The following is a 25,835-nucleotide window of genomic DNA, read 5'->3' as shown; positions in this document are numbered from 1 at the left end:
TCTACCACCCGCACCCCTAGACACATAGCATCCACCGAGACGCTGCATAACTGCATCGAGCAAGCTTTTGCGTTTGTTTTTGTTTTGCTCTTGGCTGCTGTGAATAAGCTGTGCTTTATTCATTCACAAAATGTTTGCACAGCGTTGCCACATGATGTTGTAAACGCTGTATTTAGGCTGTTCAGCGTGCACGAACTTGCCTGAGTATTCAAATTACGAACTAGAGTCAACTATTTTGCCACTTTCTGTTTTGTTTAAAGACTTACATTTTTATAAATTAAAATATATTCGCTTTTATATTACGCGTTTTGTTGAATCAAAATTGCCTCATCAATAATTAAGCTTTGAATAATTATTAATAAAGCAAAACGAAGAATAAGAAAGCTATGTTTTTCAAGGTTAATCCTTCGAAAAAGGGAATTTTGCCAAAATATCCCAACATATTAACGCCACCTATGGGCTTGCATCCGAGTACTTCTAAGGATGCTCAAAACGGCATATGTGCTTTGAAAAGCTTAAATCAAAGCACGTTCTGTGCATGTAACTAACAAAGAAAAAAACTAGATGGCGCTACGCAATATGACACATACGCACTGTGGCCCTTGTTGATTATTTGCCTTTTCCGAACTAGTTCCCAACAAGAAAGAGCACACGAAAAACTTCACATTTAATTTGTATATTTTGTTTTTATTGGTTTTTCTTTGCCTGTTAAATAGAATAGAATTGTTATTAAAATTGTTTTGTATTTTTTTTTTGTTTTTTAGTTTTCTTTTGTTACGTTTTGTCCGCCATTTTGTTTTTGCGTGTGGCATTTCGACTGTGGTTTTTTTTTTTTGGCTTATGAAACTGGTTTTCGCATTTGATTTCGTTTACGTTTTGTGGTACAGTTAACTGATTTGTATCTCTTCGGGAATGCACCTCAAGACTTGTTACCATGGAAATTGTTCTATTTACCTGCTGTTTCATTTCGGTATATATATAAGTATATCAGCTAGTTCTTCGTTCCTCTTGGAAATTCATTAGTAATTACAAAAGAAAACGTATTTTTGTTTTGTTTTGGTTTTTGGTTTTTTTAGACTTGTCGTTTACAGCGCTTAGAAGTTACAGTTTACATAAGTTCAGTTTGTTTTTTTTTTGAAGGGGTTTTCCTTTTCATTCAATTTTATTGGAATATTTTTGACTTGCCAAAAATTTTGATTACTGTGTGTGTGTGTGTGGGTGTGCTTGTGTTTCCAGTGTTGTGTAGTGCTGTCTAAAGCAACTTGTGGTTCAAATTTTTAGCTCATGTGTGTGCGTGTGTGTTCAGAGGTGTATCTGTGTTTTTTAGACTAAATATATATCATATACTCGTTATATTTTCTCAACACTTAGGATTTTCATAATCTGTATATGCTTACAATTAACAGCTTATGCGCTGAATTTTTCGATTTTATATATATATATATATATATATATATTCTTTTATATGTATCATAAAATTCGATGCCGTTGTTGTTGTAGCTGTTTGAAGAAAATTCAAACAATTTCGCAGTCCACAAAATGTTGCAAAAACCCAGAAATTTTCTTTCAGTGAGAGTGTGTGATGTGTGTGTGTATGTGTGTGTGTGTGTGTGTGTGTGTGTGTGTGTGTGTGTGTGTGTGTGTGTGTGTGTGTGTGCTGGCATATTGCAAATTATGGTATAATTCAAAAGATTACGAACTTGGCCAAGGCAAAAACTTACAAAAAGTGTTGCATACTTTGCAGCTATACAAAATGTACTTAATGCAAATACAAATACTTAAATTAAGCTACATTTAAGTCAAATCTTATGTTTTAATTTAAGCAAAGGAATCTAACTCAAACTTAATATACTTTTTAAAAGATATAAGTTATTATGCTGTTCCGAATTCCGTTTAAATAATTTTGGTTTTGGGAAATTCTCATCTTTTGTTGAAGAATATGTTTTTGATAAGCAAATGGGCTTTTTATTAATTATTTTTTATTTTATAGTTTTAGTTCGCATTCACATACACACGCACACGCACACACTTGTTCATACAGTTGCCTATCGTTTTGCTATCAAAATGTTATCGAAATCGATTTGGAAAAAGCAAAAACGAAACGATTCCGCTCGTGATTCTAAACACCAACAAACTAGTTGGTGGAACGCGCGGAATTGAATCGTTTATGAATTTTGCAAACAGCGCGGGGATCGGAACAGAGTAAATAAACAAAAAAAGAAACACATTGAATTTAATATAAACTAAAGCATTATCCATTAAATACTTAATTATAATTAATTGAATTCTTATATAGAAATTACTCTTGTTCAGCACGAAAAGTGTTCAAATTGTTTTTGAAATATCAACAAATCTTATTTTGGGTTCACTTGCCCAAGGCCTACAATTGCTTTTCATTCCATTTAGTTTTACTTATTATTTTTTAGTATATATTTAAATCTGCACATTTAGAAGTTTTGAGAATATTACAAACTAAGCACAACATCAATATCTGTATTTTATGGCGTTTACATATATATATATATAAATATCAGATATATCGGTTATTTTAGACACATTTAGTGCAATTTTTTTCTATGTACAACAATCGAAAAATACATCCAATTTGTGCTAAATTTGCGTGAACTTGAAAAACATTTAGGAATCGAGTTTGGAGAACTTTTCAAAATCTTTCGTTTTTGTGTTTCTTCTAGGTGCGTACACTATATATATATATATACGAGGGCTGGCCTGCGAGTTGCCTGGTTAATCTTTGGTATAGGTACATATGGCTAATATATATATTATTTAGACATTCAAAATATGTTTTATTAGTTTCTGCTACTTTTGAAGATTTGTCATAATTTATACACTTATTTTTCGTTACTGAAAACATTTTTATAGGTGGTTGGTTAGTTGGTTAAATTCATGGATTGAATGCAGGATGCGTTGCGTATTCCTCAAAACCCGCAGGACACTTTAAGACTTAATCCCGCGCACATGAGTGCAACGGGCGTGGGCGCGGGGGCGGGGCCTAAGCACTTGACCAAATGGAGCTCGTCGGCCGGCAAGAAGAAGACGCATGAATGAGGCATGACAAATGTTAAGTGTGGCCGAATCATTTGAGTGTTGTCTGTAAAATAGCCAATCCCAAAGAGAAAAACAAAAATGACAAAAACAAAAGAAATGCCAAAAACAATAAGAAAAACACAACTTGTTTTGTTTTTGTTTCGAGGTTTTTAAAATGTTTGTGTATTTTTTTTTTAAAGAAGTTTTTTTTTTAATGTTCCTATTTTGCATTTTGTGTGTCAATCTTTTACATGATCACATATATATATATATATAAGTGTGTGTAGTTAGCCTCTATATATATATATATATATATATATTGTAATATTTAACGCTCGCCTCGGCTGCTGCATATGGCTCACAAATTTATTTAGTTTTGTTTTGCGACTCGGCCTTTTGCCTTGCAAATGAGAATTTATAAATATTTAAGACATTTTGTTGTTGCTTTTTGTTTTGTTGTTTTGTTTTGGTTTTTTGTTAGGCAAATTAGCTACAAATTTTCATTGGTTTATTCAATGCCGCGACTCGCCGGACAACTTCCTTTATGCGCTTTTGTTAACTGTTTGCAATTTGCATTGGAAATGCGTCGCCAGGGTTGCCAGACCGTCTCGAATTCAAGCCGCACAAAAAACCATTTGTCGCAAAAGGATTTCTGGCTTCAAGTGTTGATTTCTTGTATTTTCTTCTTTTGTTTTCTGTTCTTTTTTGCGTAGTTAGAAAAATTCGTGTTTAGTTTAAAGTTAAATTTTTGTTTAAGTTTAGAGTTTGGTTTTTGCTTTTTTTTTTTTAGTATTATATAGAGACCATATGATCATAGATATAACTTGCTTTAGTTTAAATTATTTTTGTTTTTGTTTTTAAAACTTGCACAATTTTCGCTACAAAATGTTTGTTTTTGTTTAAAAAAAGTTATAGAAAAGTGTTTGTGGTGTTTCTTTTGTTTTTGGTTTTTTTTTTTTTTTTGCTGTTGCCCGCGGAACGTAAGGGTCTCGTTCCAAAGATCAAGCAAACCCAAAATGTTTTTATATATATATATAGAATAATAATTAACTTTATCATAAATGTAATCCATCCGTATCATTATCAATATTATATGCATATATATTATACTCACAGTTGATTTTATTTGCAGTGGGGAGAAGAGTGTAACGAAACGTGTGACAAAATGGTGAGATGCGTATCTGTAGTGTAGTGTAGTGTGGTGTAGTGTATTCTGGTGTGGATAGTTATAGAAGAACGTTCAACAAGAGCAACAATAGCTAGAGGGTGGCTTAGGGGGGAAAACGAGCAGAGGGGTAAGTTGAAAGGAAACAAGGAAACGTTTTCGATATGAAACTAAATTAAAGTTAGCTCAACGATACAGTACAGTTGTGTTTAGTTTTGAGGTTAGGTCTGGCTTATGCGCACCGACTTTGGGTACAGTTGTGTTTTCTTTTGTTTCATTTGCATCTTGAGAAGTACAGTTGCGCTCAGTGAGAGTGCAGCTCTTGCGGTTCCCTCGAAGGTTTGTTTGCAATTTATCGTAAGCTCACTTAACTTAAAAACAATATACATATATTATTATATAGGCACAATATAATACATATATAATAATATACATATATACACATATATATTGAGTTTGTTTTCTTTTTTCTTTGCCATTTAGCTTAACAAGTATTTTGCGACAATTAAGCATCTTTTTTTTTGCTTTTTTTTCTTTTTTGCTTCATAATAATATAATTTACTTTTAAATATATATATATATATATTGTAAATTTAATGCTGCTGTTGTTGCTGCTTCTTCTTCAACTACTTCGTCGTCTAGTTTGCCGTTAAGAGTTGTCTTCTTCTAGCTGTTCCTTTTAATTATTTTTTATATGTGTGTGTTTGATGAAATCTTCTTGTTCTGCTTCTCCGCTTCTGTTCCGCATATAAATATTTAATTTGTATATTCTTTATAATAAAATTATGTTAATTTTCTTTCATTTTTCTTTAAGTATATATATATATATATTTATAGGTTAGTTAAACTTGTTCTTGCTGCCTCTTAAGTACTAGAGAAATGTGTAGTTGTTGCTCTTTTAGCGATTTGCTTTTTAATATTTAATGCTGCATTTATCCATATCAATATATGTATATGTATATATATGTATATATAGACAATTCGTAGACTACAAATTTTAATTTTTTTCATTTTTTGTTGCATAACGCTGCCAAACACTGGACCTCACCCCCCTCGGGTGGTGGGTGGTGAGGGTCCTCACCGAACCTCAACTGCCAACATTTGAGTTGGAAAAAAACACTTCCTCAGCGCGCCAAAGCTGGACTCTGGACCAGTCGGATACCAGACATATGCATATATATATATCTATATATCTATATATATATATATATGTACTGCATAAGTTAATTTAATTTTATATCGAAAATGTATTTTTTTTTTAGTTGGTTTTGTTGTTTTTTTTTTGTAATTTTTATTTTTGTTGTTTGTTTTTTTTTTTTATATTTATTAATTTTAAATTTAAATATAATTTAATAAGAAGAATTTGTTGTTGTTTGATTTTACATTATTTATAATATATATATGTTGTATTTATAATATATTTTATTTCTGGTTGTTTGACATGTGTGTGTGTGAGTGTGTTGTGTGTGTGTGTGTGAAGTGTATGTGTACGTGTATGTGTGTGTGTGTGTAGAGCTGTTGTTGGTGTCTATATAAACTTTGCCAGTTTTGTTTTAATTTTTGCAAAAATTACAAATTGATTTTGTTTTAGTTTTCATATTTGTTTTTGTTAAACATTTTTTTTATTTTTGCAACAAATTCGACAAATTGTGTTTATACTTGAAACAATTTAGTTTTACACAGTTCAAATGTTCGCCGCCAGCTGGCGCTGCTCTCCCGCTAGAGGGCGCTGCGCGCTTTGCCTTGGCATTTGCTCAAAGTTCTCTGATTGTTGTTTGTTTGTTTGTTGTTTGTTTGTTGTTGTTGTCGTGTTGTTCGTTTTAGTGTGGTATGCCTGTAGTTAAGTGTAGTAGTTTAATTTTTGTTGTTGTTTACTTATAACATGCTTTTTGTTGTTGTTTAAACGGTGACTTCTTTAAGTTTTGCTGTTTTGTTGTTGGTTTCTTTTCTTTTTCGCTTTTTGCATTAAAATTAAGTGTGTTTTGTTTTGTTTTGTTTTGTATTTTATATAATTTTTCATGTAATTTTTCTGGGTTTTTTCTCATTTTTTGCTTGTTTAAATTTTCTTGCTTTTTGCTTTTCTCTTTTCTTTTTTAGTTTATGCTTCGTTTAAGTGTAAGTTCTTTTCATTTTTTTTTATAAGTTTCTTAAATGTTGGTTTGTTTTTTATGTTTCTTCTTCTTGTTGTTGTTTTGTTTTTTGCTTAACTCTTTGTTGTTTTTTTAAGATCTTTTACTGGGGTCCATAGCAACAGCGCGGCGCGATGTTATTGCGCACAGCTACAGTCTTCGTCAACATCTTAAAAAAATAGAAAGGCTTAAAAAGAAATAATTTAACGCTTCACTTCGATGTCATCATAGTCACGAATTCTGAAATGATAGATAGAAGAGATCCATTATTAAATGTAGATAAATAAAAGTTCAATTCAAAAGAATTCTAGATAGTAGCTTGTAAATTTACAAGCAGCATTTACAATGAACTTGAGCACTTTACAACGCACCTAAAATAGCTGCATTAACAACAACAAATAACAACTAATCATTGTATTGGTTCGACAAGCATTACAACAACATCAAGAATCCCAACCAGCACTGTAAATAGATTTGGCGTACGCCGAGACCCAAAAGATTTCTCAACTAATCAATAAGACAAATGGGCGAGTCACAAGATGCCACGGGGCCGCTGACTGACGACGAAAAGCCGCTCAGAACTCGTATATTCAAGAAAAATCGGGCGAATATTTATTAAGTGCCGCTGCCAGACGCGTCAGATTAAAAGACCATATAAATACAATGGGGGGAAAGAAGAAGGATATGTAAAATTAATTCGAAGAATTTGAAATACGCTGTGCGGAAAATTAAGTTTATAGAAAAGGAACGAAATGGAATCAAATGGGACATTAAGGCAGGTTGGAATAATGGAAACGTTCAAACGTTTCAAAAACCCAGCGTTTCCTATAGTGCTTCTGAATGGAAAGTTGAAACACGTTCCATTTCAAATGTTTCACGAAACAGTTCAATATTTCTTAGTGTTCCATTTCAAATGAGTAAAGCAGTTAATTTCATAAATATGAAATAAAGGAATATTAAACAGTATTTCAGTTCCAAACATTCCAAGAACAATTTATAAAGTGAAAAAGTCGAGAGATGAATAAGTGAATAGACCCCGCTCGGCATGTACTCTATACCCACTTACTTTGCTAAGTATGTGAGCCAAAAATAGCGACTGCAATCAGAGCAGGAAAACGAGACAAAGAGCAGTCAAGAGTCGCGATAAAGATGAAAAGTGATCCAAAGGCAAAGCGCGGGCATTGTTCGATTTGAACTGATTTTCTGTTTGCCTGCTTAAAGCTGAAGATCATCGAGCGCGCAATCAGCGGAGATTTGTGTGTGTTTTGAGTATATATTTAATTAAGGGGCGATTGTGCATAAAGAGAGAGAAAGCGACAGACAGGTAAGGGTGGGCAGGGGGGGCGCACAAATTGGCAACGCTGTCACCGAACGTTGGCCGCTGAAACGCTTCCGCAGCTGGTTGATGCATTCGTGTCCCCGATATATATCAGGTGTTTGCATGCAGCTCCTAAATATAGACAAGTGACTGCCTCCACAAACCCCTGACCGGCCCCGCAAACGCCCCTTGCATAAGCAGCCGCGTTCGTTGATTGCATTTGGTCTATTGTTCTATTGGTCTTCTGTTCTGCCGCTTCTGCCTCTTGTTGTGGTCGCGCGCATTTTTCAAATATTTGCAGCATGTGAAAAACATTGGCCTGTTGGCCACATCAAATACGTAAGACGCAATGCGGGAGACGCGACCCACAACACCCGTTTGATGACCTGCGACTGAGCCAAGACAATTAGATCTACCCAGAGCTAACACGGGAAGTAGTACACTTAAATGGATGTCCATCCAGCTATTTCACACTGTTTCTTTCAGCTTTGTTCCGCATTGTATTGCGTTCCAATTCCACATTTTTGTCTAATTCTATTTGTCGCCTGTGATTTTTATTCTCGACCGTCTCCTTAAAATATTCCTTCCATTAGTTTCATTTTATACCCATTCCACATTTCCTGTTTCTTGTTGTTCCAATCGACATATTCACTCAAGGCAAATATATATAGAACTGTTTCCATTTATATAACGTGAATATACTATATTTAACTATAACTTTCCCTGTTTCTAAACCACATTGTTCTCCGTATTGCATTGTGTTGCAATTCTAAATGGTTTTCTGTCATTATTTTCCTTGATTATACATTCATTTTCCATTATAGATTCATTCCATTTTATATAAAACTCATTTCAGTTCCAGTTCTCTTGTGCCCGTTTCCAGTTGTTTCTGCTTCAATTATTTTACCGATTTTCGATTTTCAATGAAATTTCACATCTGATTCGTGGCGCCCCACAAACTGAATCCTTTATCTTGCACTCCTCTATAGTTTAATCCATTTAAATGACCGAATGCCGCTCATTTTGCTCGTAAACTGTTTTAAAAATAAAACGTTATTATAGGCAGAAACGCAACGTTCGATATGCGAACTGAATGCCAAAAAGTTCAGGGGGCACGCCCTGACACAACCTTTCCATTATTATCTCTGCTGACACGGCACAAATATGCAAATGGTTGGTTTTTCTTTGCTTCTGTTTACGAACCCAACCCAAATCGAGTTGGCGTAAGAAATTGATCATGTGTTCGAGGGGGGGTTCTCGGGGCTGGGCCTTGACATTTCCAAGTTCTTATCATTTTTTTTTTCTGCTTTTGTTCAGAGCAAATTTTCTTAATGGGTTTGATTTCTAGAATTTTTCTTTACGTTTTGGGGTTTGGGCGATTAAAATAAAATTTAAACTCTATTTTATGGTGCAAAAAGAACATTTGGAGGTGTTCTTCGATTCGCCCCCGCGCACCGCACCCTGCACTGCACACCTCGCACTTTTGGGGCTTTTGTGGCTCTGCTGTTTATCTTTCGTCGTTTTGTTTACATTCGCCAGCTCATACTCGGTTTTTTTCCTTTTCCATTATTTTAGGTTTTTTTTTTTTGCCATACATTATTTTGCCGCGCTTCTGTGCTAATGTTGAATTTGTTTTTCTTTGTATTTTGCTTAACATTTTATTTGATTTTCGCCTCTGTTTCTACAATTTTTTTGCGTTAATTCTTTTATTTGCCTTTTCGCCTATTTTCTGACAACATTTTTATATTTGGCATGGGGCCAAAGTAAGTCTCATACTTGTGCATATAGCCATAGAGTCGGGTCCGGCCCATTGTTTGCGCTATATAATTTTCAGATGCCGCACACCAACCCGCCGAAGAACCCCATAAAAAGCCGCCCTTACCAACAAACAAGCCAAGACAACAATAAAGACTTTGGTTAATTGGCAACAAGCAAACGGCAACAACGAGCATTTATTTATGTTATGCTCATTTCGCTATATACTATATAATATATATATATAATTATATATATACTATAAATGTGTATCTAGGTGTGCGTCGGGGTGTTCGGGTTGTTCGGGTTGTCGGTCAATATTCAAACAGCTCGCCAAATTGCCTGCTGCCAGTTATTGCTGTTCCCTCTCCCTCTCCCTCTCCCCCTCTCGCTCTTGTTCTAGTTCTTATTCTTATTTCACCTTGTTGTTGTTGTTGTTGTTGTGTTCTTTTGTTTTTCAGATTATTGCACAATATTTATATTTGATTTTAATTGTTGTTGTTTCACTTCCCTGATACGATAGCCGTTTAATATTTATGTTTTTTTCGCCTATGAAACATTTCACTTTGCGCGCGTAGGCTGCGGAAAAGCCCGATGGGAATAAAACAGCTGACAAATGTGCAAATGCGACCATGTGACTTGAGTGCTGTAGCAGGCAGCTCTTGAGTGCGTACATAGTAACACAAGAGAGAACGTACAAATGGAGGTCAGACGTAGCAGGCAGCTTAGAAGGCACAGAAGGGATCAAGTTGGAGAGTGTGAAAGAGAGGGCACAGAAAGGAAACAGGACAGATTCAGAAGAAAAGAGACAATTAAAAGCAGGAAGGATAAGTGCCAAGAAATTGACAGAAAGAGAAAAGGAAAGAGCAAAGGTAAGTGAGAAAGAACGAGAGACAGAGTGAGAGGAAAAGAGAGAAAGGAAAGGAGAACGCGAGAGAAGGAAAGAGAGGGACAGGAGAGAGCGAAGGGAATGGAAATAGTCAGAGTAAGAGAGCGAGAGGAAAAGATAGAAAAAGGCAATCTAAGAACTTTAACTCTAATAACTCCTTTTCAACGGTATCAAAGTAGAGAGTACAGAATAATAAGCGAATATATATATATATTTGCTCTATTGTTTAAACTATTCATAAATAATATAATTTCTGCAACTGCAACACCTATAATTTAACTCTTTCCCTTTCTATAAATATTTTCCCAACCCGGCAAAATACAGATGTCACAAGCTCGTTTATAATCTGAAGATTAAATAACTGCTGCCAATAGAAGGTCGTATACAATTTTGATTTAAACAAAAGTCCACTTAGTAACTCTTGACGTTTTGAATTGTGCCTACAAAGCATCTTTTGGCAATATAAATTAATAATTTTATTTGACAAATAAAACCCGTTTAAAGATTAGATTTCAACAAAATAAATTCTGTAATTTATAACACAACACAATCAAAAAAAAAAAACAACTTTTTCATAATAAACTTTCGTCTTATCATGCGATTTTAAATTTAATAAGCTGATTAGCAACTGATTTGGCAAATCAAATTATTAAAGCATTTTGCAACTGATTAATTTACTTCCCAAATAGATTGTCCCAGCCCTAATCACAACGCGTACGAATACCAAAATTTGTAGTTCTTTTCGCCTGCCTTGACTTTCACAAAAAGATTTGTAGCGTGGCGGGATTTCAAAAAGGGTCTACACCTATTTTTATACAGTTTCAGTTGGTTATTTTTATGTTTTGTTCATAAATTGCTTGTGATTAATCTATTTGATCCGCGAAGATTTTGCGCCAAACGATTTTTATTTGAACTTGAGGCACAATTTCGGTGTGCGTTCTGTTCAACTCGATACGTTCTAGAAAAATATATACATGCAGGTATATATACATATATATATATATATAGCACATATATCTCTGTGTATTTGCCCGACATCTGATTGCTATTGCGGGGCAGGTGCGGACCCCGCGCAGCAAATCATTTCGGTTTTTGTTGCTTCTAAGTACAATCAAAGCAACGCGCCGGCGGGGGGGCAGCGCAGGTTTGGGGGCAGAGGGGGTGGGCGGGCGCGTACGACACAGCATGAACGAAATCTTAACACCTTGATTCTATATTGCTTCTTGTTATTATTATTGTTTTTCTTGTTATTGTTGTTGTTGTTGTTTTTGTACTTTTGTATATAGTTTTTCTTCAGGGTTTGCTCTCAACTTTGCTCAATTGAAAATTCAATTTTCAAGCAATTAAATTAAATTTCGAAGAACACACAAAAAGTACAATTTTTGAAAAATGTGATGCCATGATAGACTCGTTAATACCCTAAGTTTCTGCATAAACAATATTTATAATCAGGGAACAGTGGAAAATATTTGAAGTCCAGAATTAATATAATAGAATATATTTTATTTGACTTTCTATAAAAATTTTAGACACATCGCGATTTGTTGTCTTCATTTTGTGGAATTGGAATTCTTTGAAAGCAAGACAAGTTTTCTTAGCGAGCGTTCACTGTAACCGAATGTATTTCTATACAACAATTAATGGAATCTTTGTCTAAATATAAAAGGGTTAATAATGCAGTTTTCTCATGAAAATTGAGTTAACTATAGACTTCTATGGAACTCAAATATGTTCAGGCTTGCAAAATGCTCCTCCAACTAAATTAAGGGGTATTAAAAATGCGATAGACACATATGTATATGTGCCAGGCTGCTGCTGTCTATAGAGATTTTTGCACGCAAAAAACAAAAAAGAAAAAACGGCGACTAATGAATCAGTTTATATAAAATATCATGAGTAAAAAGTAACGCATGACAAAACAAGTGCCAATTGTGACTCAAATATAGTTCGAGTGTGTGTGTGTGTTGGGTGTGTGATTCAATCGGCAGCTATGCGAATGTTTTGGCATCGCACACACATAACCCAGCAATAAGTCAATTGTACACATGCAATTACCAAAGCCAACAACAACAACAACAACTGTTGTGCGAATATCCAATTAGTGGATGACATGACACGACACAACAGCAACAACAACAGCAACAACAACAACAACACGACACGCGACAACAACACGTAAGCCAGATTAGTCCCACTCTCTGTTGTTGTTGTTGACAGCGTGAAGGGGGGTGGCATTTGATATAGGGGGGAGAGTGGGGTTGGTGGTGTGATAGCTTACCTTCGTAATTGACCTGACCATCACCATCGATATCAGCCTCACGGATCATCTCATCGACCTCCTCGTCTGTTAATTTCTCGCCCAAATTTGTCATTACGTGACGCAACTCGGCCGCTGAAATGAAGCCGTTGCCATCCTTGTCGAACACTCTGAAGGCTTCCCGAATCTCCTCTTCGCTATCGGTGTCCTTCATTTTGCGTGCCATCATGGTAAGGAATTCTGGGAAATCAATTGTACCGTTGCCTGGCAAAGTGGTAAAAGCAGAAAAAAAAAAACGTTACACCAATTAGTTGCAAATTCTTGTTAACACTTCATTTTATTATTGTATGTGTATTCATTTTCCGTTTAGTTAGAGACTTAAACAGAAATTTAATCAAATGCATTTGGTTTATATTTAATTATTGGTTTTGGTTTCTTGGAAAACGTCTAGGGCGACAATTTCAAACGGATTTTCACTAGATTTTAGCTGGAAATTTATTTCGTTTCGTTTTCTCTGTTTCAGTGTTCCGTACACATAACCCAACTTAATGCCAGTGTGACCAGTATTTTTAATGATCCAATTAAAAAGAAATTCATACTATTTGATTCATTCAATTATAGTTTAACACTCGTTTGGCTTTCTTAGAAAAACTTGCGGGTCTTCTGTTTGCAAACCCCATTTCTCAAAATTTCGCTTGAAAACTTATTATGTTTCATTTTCACTGTTCCAAACTGAACCGTATCTAACATAACTTAAGGCCAGTGTGACCTGTCTTTTTAATAAACCAAAAGCTGATATATTTTCACTCCTATATTCAAGCGACATCTGCATTGCCTGTAAAAACACGAACTTTAACAATATATCCTTACAATTTCTCACCTCTGTGCTAAGAACTTCTGAAATGCTCCCCCATCACACGATTGTAACAAATGTTCAAGCCATGAAATTCCTTTAAGAGCGTTTTACCTATTTCCACACTTTCCCTGGGGCAATTTACGAGGCGAACATATTTCTTTATTATGAAGTTGGCAGCTGACTGTGGCACGCCCTCATTGTGTACCTGTCGGCTATATAAACTAGAGCTCTTAAATCCCTTTTGGCCCAGGCACACACACACACACACACACACACACGCTCACACTCATAAATCCCCTCACAGCCATAATCAAGTAGATTTTCATATTTGTCTAAGCCCGTGCCGTATCTGTACCCCCGTCCAAACCGCCCGCTGACCTAGGTCTGACTGAAAGGATTGGCTCAACTTTTCGCAACTTGTTTTCTCTTTTTTATTTTTCTTGGTGTGGCACACGTGGCGTATGCGCAACATTTGTGGCGTTGATAACTTTAGTGCTGCCCCTGGCCAGATAAGCCCAAACTGCTAAGCCCCGTGTTTTGGGTGTGTGGACGGAGCAAGCTCTGGAGGTTAACTTGAGGTTTACGTCGGGGCACAAATGAAGTGGCCTCTGCCTCTGACTAAAATTCTTGTTAGACTAATTGAAAAAGTTTTACTTCACATTCTGTGTTTAAAGTTTGAGCATAGTTCCACTGTTTTTTTTTTTACTTCCACTTCTGTTGTTGTTGTTTTTGTTGTTTGGGGAGGGGTCGGCAGTTTTTATGGTTCTCCATTGGCCAAAAATGAAAATTTTCTTTTGCCTAACCAAAAAACTTTGCCTCGAACTCTGAGGCCTTAATTGTTATTGACTCTGGGGCAGGGCCTGGCACATGTCTATTGCAAAAGTTTTCTTTTGATAGCATTGTGTATTCTATAAAATGTATAATATTACCAACTAATGTCTGCTCTCTTAATGGTGCGTGGCTAATCTTTGAGAATAATGTTACGATTATGGTTTAGGCTCGGCCCCATTTCATGACTGTCTTCAAGGGCTTGAAAGAGTTTGCCAAGTTCGGGCCCATTGATTATTTATTTAACTGATGCTTGGAAAGTTTTCCCCCAATAGCCACTTTTTTTATGAGTTTTGCTTTGTGCTGCTGTTCCTTAACGTTTTAGTTATTGAGTGCATATTCTTTAGCTTCCTCTTTGTGCTACAATCTTAAACTAGTCGGTCTCACAAAATATATATTCTCCTTTTCCTAACACAATTAAGTTTAACATAACTATTATATGATTCTTACTTTTCAATTTTGCTTTGTCTTGCTGTTCCTTAACGTTTTGAGTATTGACTACATACTCTTTCGCATTCCTCTTTGTGCTGTTCTTAAACGTTTCACATGCAAATTTATCTTTGTTGCATTCCAATGCTTTTCTATGCAAGATGTCCTTGAAGTCAACTTTTTGTTTTGACTAGAGTAGAGTTGATTCATTGACAACTTATGATTTAGTATTATCATAGTTGCTTATGTCGAGTGTAACACATTTTTTTCAGCAAATCGCACATTACAAATCAATGTTACCCCATCGTTTAGCAAACATTCCTTAGACCATACGATTTGTAAAATTAATGTTTAGCTATCGTATTTAATAGCCGCACACGCAAACGCAGACACAGACACAGACGCGGTCAATTATTGTTGCGCTTGCTCAAGTTCAAATACAAATACAAATCAATTCACACGCGCTGTTGCTCAGCTACTCTGCGCGGGTCCCAGCCGAAAATAAGACGATTAACAACAACATTAAATCTAAGCAAACAGCAAAATAAATATTGAAATCTTTATCATAAAAAAACGCTAGCAATGAAAATTGACTAACAAAAACTAATTATTATGATAATTGAATTGAGCATTGAAATAATAAGCAAAGAGAAAAATATATATATATGTTTCGGGTTCGTTTCCTAGCGCCATGTTTATACACACAAAAAGAATAAAAAAAAAATATATATATATAAGATATATTCTATTTAAAAACATTATTTTGACGCGAACTCTGTCGCTGAATTTGGCTAATGCAGACTCTTAGGATTTCCCCAATACGAAAAAAGAATTTGAAAATAATCATCAAAATAAATACAAATTTCTTGCCATTTTTGTGTGCGCTTTTGGCCAACTAGATATATGGCTGGGGGAACCTTTAGACGCGCCTTAGACAAAAACGCTTTGACAAGGCTCATACGATGACGATGTCTTGCCAATTTCTGTTGCCAATGTCTGGTGGTTTTTGGTTTTTGGTTTTTGGTTTCCATTACCCATTGCCCAGACGAGTCATCTACACACTTCCATTTTCCATTTCCCTCTAGACGTTTCGCAACGTTGCGCAAATTTGTGCAGACAATTTAAAATTTTAATAAGATTTTTGTTTCTACTTTTTCTGCAAAGCTAAATTTAGTCGGTTTGCTTGGGACACACTCTTTATAAATAACACATTGGGATTCCTCCTTGGGTATCTCTACATTTCGTTATTTTTGTCTGCACTTTTCGCTTGGCTTTCAATTTATTTCATTTCCATATAGCTGGACAATTGTTGTGCCATTTGCAACTCCCAAGACGACGACACTTCGAGGAGGCGGTTGACGTGTGGATGGGTGGATGGGTATCATATAGGGGGTCCAGGGAGCGGGGGTATGGGGGTGGCGGGTCTCTAATGGCGTCGTTTGTATGCGGCTGCAGTTTTTGGACAACGTCGTCGTCAACAAACTTGGGCGATGCCAACAAAATTTTAAGTAATGAATGTTTAATGTTTCTGTTGTTCACAGACTACAAAATTTACCCCCCACACACACACACACTCGCGTGTGTGTGCATATATATGTATATATTTTATATAATTTTATGCACGAAATGCCATTTGCCCACTCGGATCGTAAAATCGGCGAGATAATCGCTATAGCCCCGGGGTTACTGTACCGACAAAATCCCCATGAATAGCCATGTGAATAGTGCAAAATGTGAATGAGTGCTAAACAAATAAATCCCTGTTGCAGTGCACAACAGAAATACTTGTTTCTAATATTAAACTCATGTTAAGTAATTAAAAGTGAACACCGAAAACAAATTACAGCAATTGTAATTGTATTTACGACTCTCAGACAGTGTGACCAGCCAAAATGTATATGCCAAAATTAGGCTCTTTTTAACAACATTTCTGTTTTGTTTTCGTAGAGCATACGAAAAAAAGTGTATTTCTTTTTTTAAGAAACCCATTAAAAAGCATTAAAATTTTGGAATTTTTCACACACACAGTTTTTTGTAGTACGAAATGGAATAAAAATAAAAACAATTTCTAGAATTCTAGAAACTATTTTACTTGCCATAAACATTTATATTTTATGCCTTGTTTAATATCTAGGCTAAAATGCTCGCTATTTTAGAAATGAGCTCAAGCTGAGCGTAATTCGAATATTGTTGGGAAAGAATCCTAGCTGCCTGGATTATATGAGGATCATATCTTATCTGTTCACAAATACAGCCTTCTAATCGAGTATATACTCCCGTTTAAACTTGCATATGTATGTCAAAATACATGCACACGTACGTACATATTCAACTCCATTTTCAAATCAAAATCTCAACTCTTTCACACATACATACACGCATGCAGACATCATCTAACGCACACGCACACGCGCGCGTGCCCACATAAGCAAAAGAAAGCCTCTCTCAAGTGCCGTGAGCCGAGCTATTTTTAGCTCTGCTGATAATCATCAGTCAGCCAGTCAGTCAGTCAGTCAGTCAGTCAGCCAGTTGCTTCCATTTCGCTCACTCCCCTACTGCTTATCCACGTGCTTTATGTGCTTGTTGTCCTTTGCGTTATGCTTGACGCATGCGCTGCGCAGCGCCTTTTTGCAGACTTTGCCCTGGATTTTTCATCACATGCGCATTTTGCACGTGCAAACGTACAAGAGGAATCAGCAAGAACAAGAACAACAACAGTAACTGTTACTCTAAGTAACAACAGCAGCAGCAGCGCAGCCTCTGCAGGCAGAGTGAAAGAGTGAAAGGGTGCTCTGCTGCAGACGTCGCGTGATTAAGTGAGAGAGAACTGCTGCTGACGGCTGCTGTCTCTGCTGCGCTGCTGCTGCTCCAGCTGCTGCGCTTGCTGTTGTTGTTGCTGCTGTTCCAGCTGTTGTTGTTGTTGTTGTTGCTGCTGCTTGTGTCGGATGTGGGTGACTTTGGTTCGGTTGCTGGAATTTTGTCTCCTTGCACTTTTTACTTGTTACACTTTGCACTTGTCGCTCGTTTGTCGCATTTTGTTTGTGTGCGTGCTGCTGCCGCTTATTGGGTGGGGCATGTGTTTTATTTTTAAGCTAATTGTCAGGCTTTGGGCATTATGCAAAAAGCAACAGCGCACAATGAAGCGCGCGCACGCACGCACGCACGCACACGCACACGCACGAACGCACATACGTGTATGCAGGCATAAAAAAAGTGATTTATTATTTGTGAAAATTTATATAGCCCGAAAGCAAGAAGAAAATAAATATAAAAGAGATATTCTCGACACATTTCACAATTGCTAAAAATACATATAAAAAGCCACACGAGCGCTTTCGCTCTCTTTCTCTCTCTCTCTCGCTCGCTCTTTCTCACGCTCTGGCCAAAAGTGTGCAGTGTTGAGCAGTTTTTGATGCAAAAGGTGAAAAACCTCAACGAACGACACATTTTCTTTTGGCCGAAATGGCGCGCGGCGCCTATCGCACAATTTCTTTTCGTACGCTGTTAAAAATAATTTATATTCTTTTTTTTCTCTTTTTTTTTTGTGTTCAAATTCTTAGCGTTCCTCTAGAAGACGCGCTCCCAGTTTGGGAACTCAACCACCTTTTGTCAAAAATCCTGTGTGCATTTTTGACAGCAGCCAGCCCCCAATTACAACAACAACAACAACAACAACAACAACATTAGCCAGCAAAGCAATAGCCAAATATTTTTGGCCTAATCTATTTTTAATGGCTATGACGTGTTTTTGTTGCATATTTTTAGACGGTCGCAAAAGAAGACGCGAACAAACACGAAGAATTCGTTGTCTTCTCGTCCTTCCCTTCCCTTCCCTCCCTCCCTCCGTCCGTACGTCTGTCTGATCTATTCAATAGTCTGTCTGATTTCCGCCAGCGGGATTTTACACACAGCGCGCGGCGGCGGCTGCATTTAAGAATAGATCTTTGCGGTTATCGAAGAGTTTATTATTAGCTTGAAAAAGGGTTCAAAGCAATTAGCGCAACAGCGAATATTGTAAAAAGGAACCGATCTCAAGTGAAACGAGTTCACGAATTCGATAATCGAATTCCAATTGAATACTGTTCTCTTTCGGATTATCACTAAAACGTTTACGAATGCGACACAAAGAGGAATGAAAATCCACTATAAATTAGACCTAAAGAATTATAGATAGCTATGTACTTACAAAGATTATCTAGAAATATCTATATCCCTACATAGTCACAGATTGTTATATTTCCATATATCAGCTTGAATATAAAACGTTTACGAATGCGACACAAAGAGGAATCGAAAAAACGTAGCCTCTCGGCATAGCAAGCAACTGATCGTGACTGCTCGTTGATATTACACATAGATTATTATTGTACACTCACCATCGGCATCGACCTCGTTTATCATGTCCTGCAGCTCAGCCTCTGTGGGGTTCTGTCCCAGGGAGCGCATGACTGTGCCCAATTCCTTTGTTGTGATGGTGCCATCGCCGTCTTTGTCGAATAGCGAGAACGCCTCTTTGAACTCAGCGATTTGTTCCTCTGTCAGCTGATCGGCCTGTAGAAACGAGACGGCGAGAAAGACAAGAAATTTAATCAAGAGAAAAGACATCGTTTTGTTGCTTAATTTATTTTTTTTTTTTTTTTTCAAATACCATAATTCAGCTTTCGATTGAACCAACTTGTTTCTATGTATAATATTTGATAATTAATTTGCTGTCAAGTTTATGAAGTGCTAATGAATGATGAAACTGGCGACGACTACTTGATGTTATTTAAATGCCAACAAACTGGCAAGTATTGCCCGGCCTTGCGCGGCAAGCCTTTTCAAATATGGCCAGAAATTAAAAAACAAAAAAAATAAAGGAAATACGTCAGAAAGTTTTGGATCATCAAGCTGTCAAGCAGTCAATCAGCCTGATTGACACAAACTGGAATGCAAATAAGGACAGTTTTATCTTGGAAAAACAATTTGCAATTCCAATACAAAGAACCGCAACAACCATAAAAAGACACGAGAACAATAAAAATGTACCGAGGCGCAAATATGTCGAACCATTCGTTTAAGGAGTGGGAAGGGCAGGGCAGGGCAGGGCAGGGTTAGGAGTAGGGGGATACGTCTAAGAAAAGCGGCATTTGAATAATTTCGCATATTGTTTGTACTCAACAAAAGACCCCTGCATACATACATATGAATGTGTCTATAGATACAGTTGTTCTCATATCTCGGCGATGGTATCTAAAAAAAAAAAACAAAAAAGGTGTTGGATTCCGCTGACGTCAGTTGTTGTTGCTGTTGTTGACGTGTTTCTTTTAAGGGGTATACAAAAACGTAACTAAAGCTGCATGAGAATGCCCAAGGTTTGGACAAAGTGCTTTTTTTTTCTGTTTGAAAGCCTTGTCTAGAGGCTTCTCGGGCCTAGAAACAATAAACCTGTTGACAGCTGCGCCCAACAGCCCAGCGAAGCGTCAATTTGCTAGCGTTTCGAGTCTAATTTGTTTTGACAGACTTGTCCTATGCATCAATTTGAGTATATACAATATATACTATATACACACACCGAGATAAGTTCGGCGCCCCTATAAAAATAAATAAAATAATATAAAATAAAATAAAATAACAAGCAAGCAACGAGTCGCATATCAAATATGATTAAACACACAAAATGATTATTTTTATAGCCTACGTCAGAGGCGAATTGTTTCAAAATGATTTGATGCCTTTTCTATTTATGGTCTCGATTGATTTGGCAAGCTAAGCTCGTAATGCTCATAAGTACCGCTCGTTTCTGGTTAAAAACATTTGATCGATTGTCGTAAGCAAGTTTATTATTTCTCGCCCATTAAAACGTGATATGAGTTCATTTATGATTGAGACAAAATGTTGTTAAGAGTCACACTTAGGCAAACATGATTCAGTCGAAGAATCTTTTCTAGCACTGATTTTTAAGATTTGCATTAATATAGACTGGAAGATTTCATTCCCTTTCATTTCATTTCTATGATTAAACTGTTTGGGATGACAAAACCTTTTGCCAACAAATATTTATTTCTAGACTCGCCTAGAGGAAAACAAGCTTATTTGTGATCTCATCTTCTAATAAAGCTTAGGCATGTCTAACGATTTTGTTTCTAGCTGCAAACATTGCCCACATTCATTTCAAAGCAATTTAATTTCGATTATAAAATTTCTTAGATTTCTAACAGCTAGCTTTTCAGGCTGCTCGCCAGGAATTTGAAGTGCAAAACGCCTTAGATAGGGCGTCTCTAACTATAAACCCAAATATTTGCTATCTAATCAATGGAGGCGGCCAGCAGGGGGAGGCCATATCACTTCAAGGCGTTCAAATGTTACATAAAAGACTTGTTAAAATGTTTGATCGCAACACACACACACACACACATATATATATATGTATATATATATACTGTATATTATGATCAACTTCCGTCGCGCTTTGGCAAAACCAACACCTGAAACAATATCTTATCGTCGGCAACTCAAGAGCGCCAGGTGTATAAGCATTTGTACATATTTACAGTCATCTTTGGCTAATTTGAACCAATAGAAACGAAAAATTCGATCGACCTATAAATTTAATTATGGTTGGGAAATTATCGATCTACTTGGAATTGACTATTAATGATTTTTATGGAAATACGCCCTAAACTCAAAGAAACCCAAAAAATTGGTCTATTCAATATGTCTATACAAAATCATTAACTATAAAACTTAGGCATTTTTCAAATTTCAATTTTAAGTCATTTCTAAGATTTGACTTTGAAAGCAAAGCATTGCAACCACTGTAACTACCGCATATATGTACTTATGGGTTGGCATCAATAGAAATTTGGCTTATCGCTGCGCTAGATAAAAGGCTTTTTTTTCCATTGCCCGGTAGTAAGTAGGTTATGTCATAAATATGAGTCAAAGCGCGCGCAGCGAAAGCCAGATTAAAGCTCAGTACGTTGGCGCGCTTTGAATATGGCAACGCCGCCCCCGCGCACAGCGTAGCCAGATCGCTGACGCTGCCGCCTAATTGTCAAGCCTTAAATGCGCGACTGACGCGCCCACCTTAACACGCCATATTGGCAATGCTGCACACCTGGCTGCAATGTTTTAGTATGCGTGTGTATTTGTGTATTGGGCTGTCAGGCATGGCACATGTGATACAAATGAAGCATAAACATTACTTTTAATAGCTTTCACGTGCTATCTCTCTCGCTCTCTCTCTCTCTTTCGTTTAACTGGTTAATTCGCCTGTTTGCATTTGACCAAAAGCTGCCAACTTGTTTGCCAAAAAAAACCGGCAAATTGCGGTTTATTAATGACATTTGCAAGAAATCGGCCGGTGCCGTTTTAAAGCCGAATGGACAGGCCGAAAAGAGAGTTGCCGGTTAACCGGTGCCAACCGGTTAACATTGGCATTAAGCAATACATAAACGCACATGCACACTCATGCATACACATGCACACATGCATACACACATACATGTGTATGTACATGTTGCTAGCATTTGTTTGGATAAAAGGAATTGCTGTGCTAAATGTGCTGTCAAATGTTTTTTGTTAGCGCTTTTGATGAACTCAGCTAAATGAGTCACAAAAAAAAAAAAGAAGCAAAAGCATTTCAGAGCTCAAGTTATGGCAAAGAAGCGCAGCATAATAAGAAATAATTTGCTGAGCGGAAATGAGAAGACAATACGAGCTGTATATTTGATGAGATAATGCCGCGCAGTCAACAAACTTTGAAGATCAAGTTGTGTTTATCTAAGCCCTCGCCCGCGCGACGGCATGAATCACGTTTAATGCAAAACCAAATACTGAGCACGGAAAACGATTTGTTTTAATTAAAAAAAAAAAAAGAAGCTGTTTGCATTTTGCGTGAGCTGTAAAATATTAATGAAAAAAATAAAGAACACTAATTAAATTAAGTGACGCGTGCTGCAAGCAGAGAAGGTTCGCCGGCGACGTTGACTGTGTGTATTTTCTTATCAGAACGCAAACGCAGCAAGCGCTAAAGCCAAATAAAAATAAAAGAGACGTCGAAAAAGGCAGCAGTAAAATGAGTTGAAGAAAAAAAAAATTGGATTATGTGCGGTTAATGTGGCGACGTCGCAACGTTTGGCGTCTGGGGCGAAGAAAAAAGAAAATAAGTTTTTTTTTTTTCTTCTTTTCTTCATTATGCTGCACGCTGCACACGTTTGCCCGTTACAATGAAATTCTTGTGCGAATGGCAAAGTGGAACAAGCAGCAGCAGCAGCAGCAACAACAACAACATGGTCAAGCAGCAGCGGCGGCAGAGACAGAAGCCAAAGCAGAAAGCGAAACAGCAAAATAACCGCAATGCGGCAAATGAAACGGTTATGGAAGAAAACAACAAAACGTAGGCGCCGCAACCGACAAACTGGGAGAGAGAGAGAGTGAGAGAGCGCGTGAGCGCAACTGCGAAAACGCCAAAGAAAGCGCACGCAGATAAAAGTGCGCGACCCAGAGAGCAAAACCGACGCAGTGCGAAAAGCGATTGATAACAAATGTGCAGAGCGCGAGCGAAACGAAACGCAACCAGGCAAAACTGTGTGAAACGGTTATGTGGCTGAGTGTGAGAGGGCGAGAAAGAGAGCCAACTGCTGCGCGCATACGAAACGGTTAAATTGAGCAAATAAACGAAACGCGACAAAGCAACGACGGCCAAGAATTCCAAAAGCTAAAGAATTTTTGCCGTTTCTTTTCTTAATTTTTTTTTTTGCCTATATTTTTCTTTCAAGCGTATCTAACCTCAATTTTCGTGGTAAATAAAGCGAAACGAAACACAACGAGAAAGAGCAAATTACAAGGAAATATAAAAATGCCGGTGGCGCTGCTGGAAGCAACGTTATTCTTCTTCTTGCTGCTGCCGCTGCTGCTGCTGCTGCTGCTGTTATGTTGATCATCAATTTTGTCTCGCACACACAATCATTTTTCCCATATGTATTTATGAGTAGTGCAAATTTTGCTGATAAAGTAGCGATTGGCAACACTTTTTTTTCTCTTCTATTTTCGATTTTATAACCAGTTCGCCTTTGCTGCAATAAAGTAAATTCTGCAGTGCACACACACGCATGCTTCTGTGTGTGTGTGTGTGTGTGTGTGTGTAACACAGCTGCCAGCGGAGCCAACGCGTCGCCTTTACATGGCGCAAGGGGTGGGCCGGGACGCGTTTCTGATAACGAGTTTTTTTTTGCTGATTTGTTTAAGTTTTCTGCCTGCCATACGTCAATTATATGGAGCGGGGCGCGGCGGGGCTGGGCGGGTTCGTCTATGCGGGGCTTGTTTTTCAGCTAAAACCCTTCACAACACTCGTCTCATCGAACTATTGCCAGGGGTTCAGACAAATGTTGAAATAACTGTGAACTTGAAATTTACTGTTGACGCAATAATGTTTATTTTTACGTATTTTGCATTATTTAAATAGAAACATTTTCGATTATTTTAGAAACAGATTTGATATTAAGGCATAGCGTGAACTAATAAAAAGTAGATTTGATTTAGCCATAATTTCTAATTGGAATTTATGGCCCAATAAACGGACATATTACTGTGCAATTTTATTCAGAAAGAAAACCAAGCAAAGAGAATATAAGAAAATAATAGCAACAATTTCAATTTGCAACAACAGCAACAGCAACAATTTAGCCCAGTTAACAGTTATCGGTAACTAGAAATAGTCAATTTGAGTTTGAACTTTAACCTCCGCTTTCATCTGAAATTCGCACTCCTAAGTGTCCTCTAAGAAAAACTATGACAAATGCATGAAAATGCTATCTACTTCTCGACATGATAAAGAAGGTAATTATTTGTTCTGACGCCTCTCAAAGGTGACTCATTAAAAACTAACCCTCGCCTGTTAAGTTAAAAAAAAAAGAAAAAACTGTTTAGTTTTTTGAGCAGGCAGAAAACAAGTTTCGGGTTTCAAAAGTGGCTTTCGGCCAAGGGGGTGAATTTTGGCACAGCTGCTGCTGAAGGGCTAAGGCCAAGCGTAATCCAATTGGACAAACAAGCAATTGGCGCCTGCACACGCAATACACAAACACACTGACGCACACACGTACACGCGAGAACACATGTCCAATTTTAACCTTTGTGTCTATGAGATTTCGCCAAATTGTTGAGATTTCAATGGAAATTCTTGTGTAAACAATGTGCCAGATTGGCAAGAGGGGTAGGCGGGTGTTGTTGCAAAATTTTAATGAACTTACCATTTTTGTTGTTGGGTTTTGGTTTTTGTTGTGTTTGGAAAGAAATGTAGCTAAAGGTTAATCCGCTGCGGCTGCTGCTGGCGGCGACTTTTGCTGTGGTATGTGTGAGTGGAATTTACGTGGACGACGACGGCGACGCGCGTTCAACGTATAACTTGTAAATTATTTGCGTTTTAAGCAAATTTTTTAATAACACACTGTAAAAGATCGAGAAGAAGAAGATGAAGAGAACTGCTGTGTGAATAAAACGGCGAAAACCAGCAACAACAGCGAACAATAACAAAAAAACCAAGCAGCGTCGTTGCCGGCGGCGAACACAAATGAAATGAAGGAAACCAGAAAATGATGCGAGGCAAAAAGCGACAGAAATGTTAACATCGCCGTCAACGCCAACGTCGCCGCTGGCAGCGACGCTGCTTTTCTTTCGCCGTGGCAATTTCTTGTTGCTATTTGTTGCTCTGCCGAATTTATGTATAATTTATATATATATATATATTTTTTTGGTTCTTGCGTTTTTCTTCTTTATATTTTCTTTGGTTTTTGTTCAGATATTTCTATTGTGCGATACAATTGATGAAACACACGCGCGCACACTCGTTAATACATATGCAAATTGCTCGATTTCGGTTTATACAAATATTTAAACATTTTGAAATTTCTTTTGTTAATTTTGTGTGGGGTTTTTTTTATGTTTTGTGGTAATCACGCTGCCTGACTAGAAGTCCTCTTCAATTTTTGTGGCTTGTGTATTAAATATTTTGCTATTGTGGGTAACTCACGATCCTAATCAGAACTTGCGTCCGTAACGGTTGACAACTCAATTGTAACTGTACCGTTTAAAAACCGTTAGCGTACTACAATAAATTTGCGCTGTTGTGCTGCTGTTTGGCTGCAAAGCAAATGTTAAATGGCCGCTGTTAGATGCTCAA

At 37.0% G+C, this 25,835-nt stretch overlaps 1 protein-coding gene across 2 annotated transcripts; it reads right to left on the bottom strand.

The window, feature by feature from the left end:
* Positions 1–666: 666 nt before the first annotated feature.
* Cam (Calmodulin) lies at positions 667–25,835 on the bottom strand. 2 transcript variants are annotated; one of them, XM_015173979.3, is made up of 5 exons: positions 25,686–25,835; positions 24,907–25,103; positions 19,051–19,225; positions 12,583–12,825; positions 667–6,582 (listed from the first exon to the last, which is right to left on the bottom strand). In XM_015173979.3, the coding sequence occupies exons 2-5, from the start codon at positions 24,907–24,909 to the stop codon at positions 6,554–6,556; spliced, it is 450 nt and encodes a 149-aa protein (XP_015029465.1). In that variant the 5' UTR covers positions 24,910–25,103; positions 25,686–25,835; the 3' UTR covers positions 667–6,553. The 2 variants fall into 2 exon arrangements, with proteins under 2 accessions (XP_015029465.1, XP_002049382.2); XM_002049346.4 differs by lacking the exons at positions 24,907–25,103; positions 25,686–25,835 and adding an exon at positions 19,323–19,341.

Source organism: Drosophila virilis, chromosome 5 (assembly GCF_030788295.1).
Source record: "Drosophila virilis strain 15010-1051.87 chromosome 5, Dvir_AGI_RSII-ME, whole genome shotgun sequence".
Lineage (NCBI taxonomy): Eukaryota > Metazoa > Arthropoda > Insecta > Diptera > Drosophilidae > Drosophila > Drosophila virilis.
This window is presented reverse-complemented; position numbering and strand designations above follow the sequence as displayed.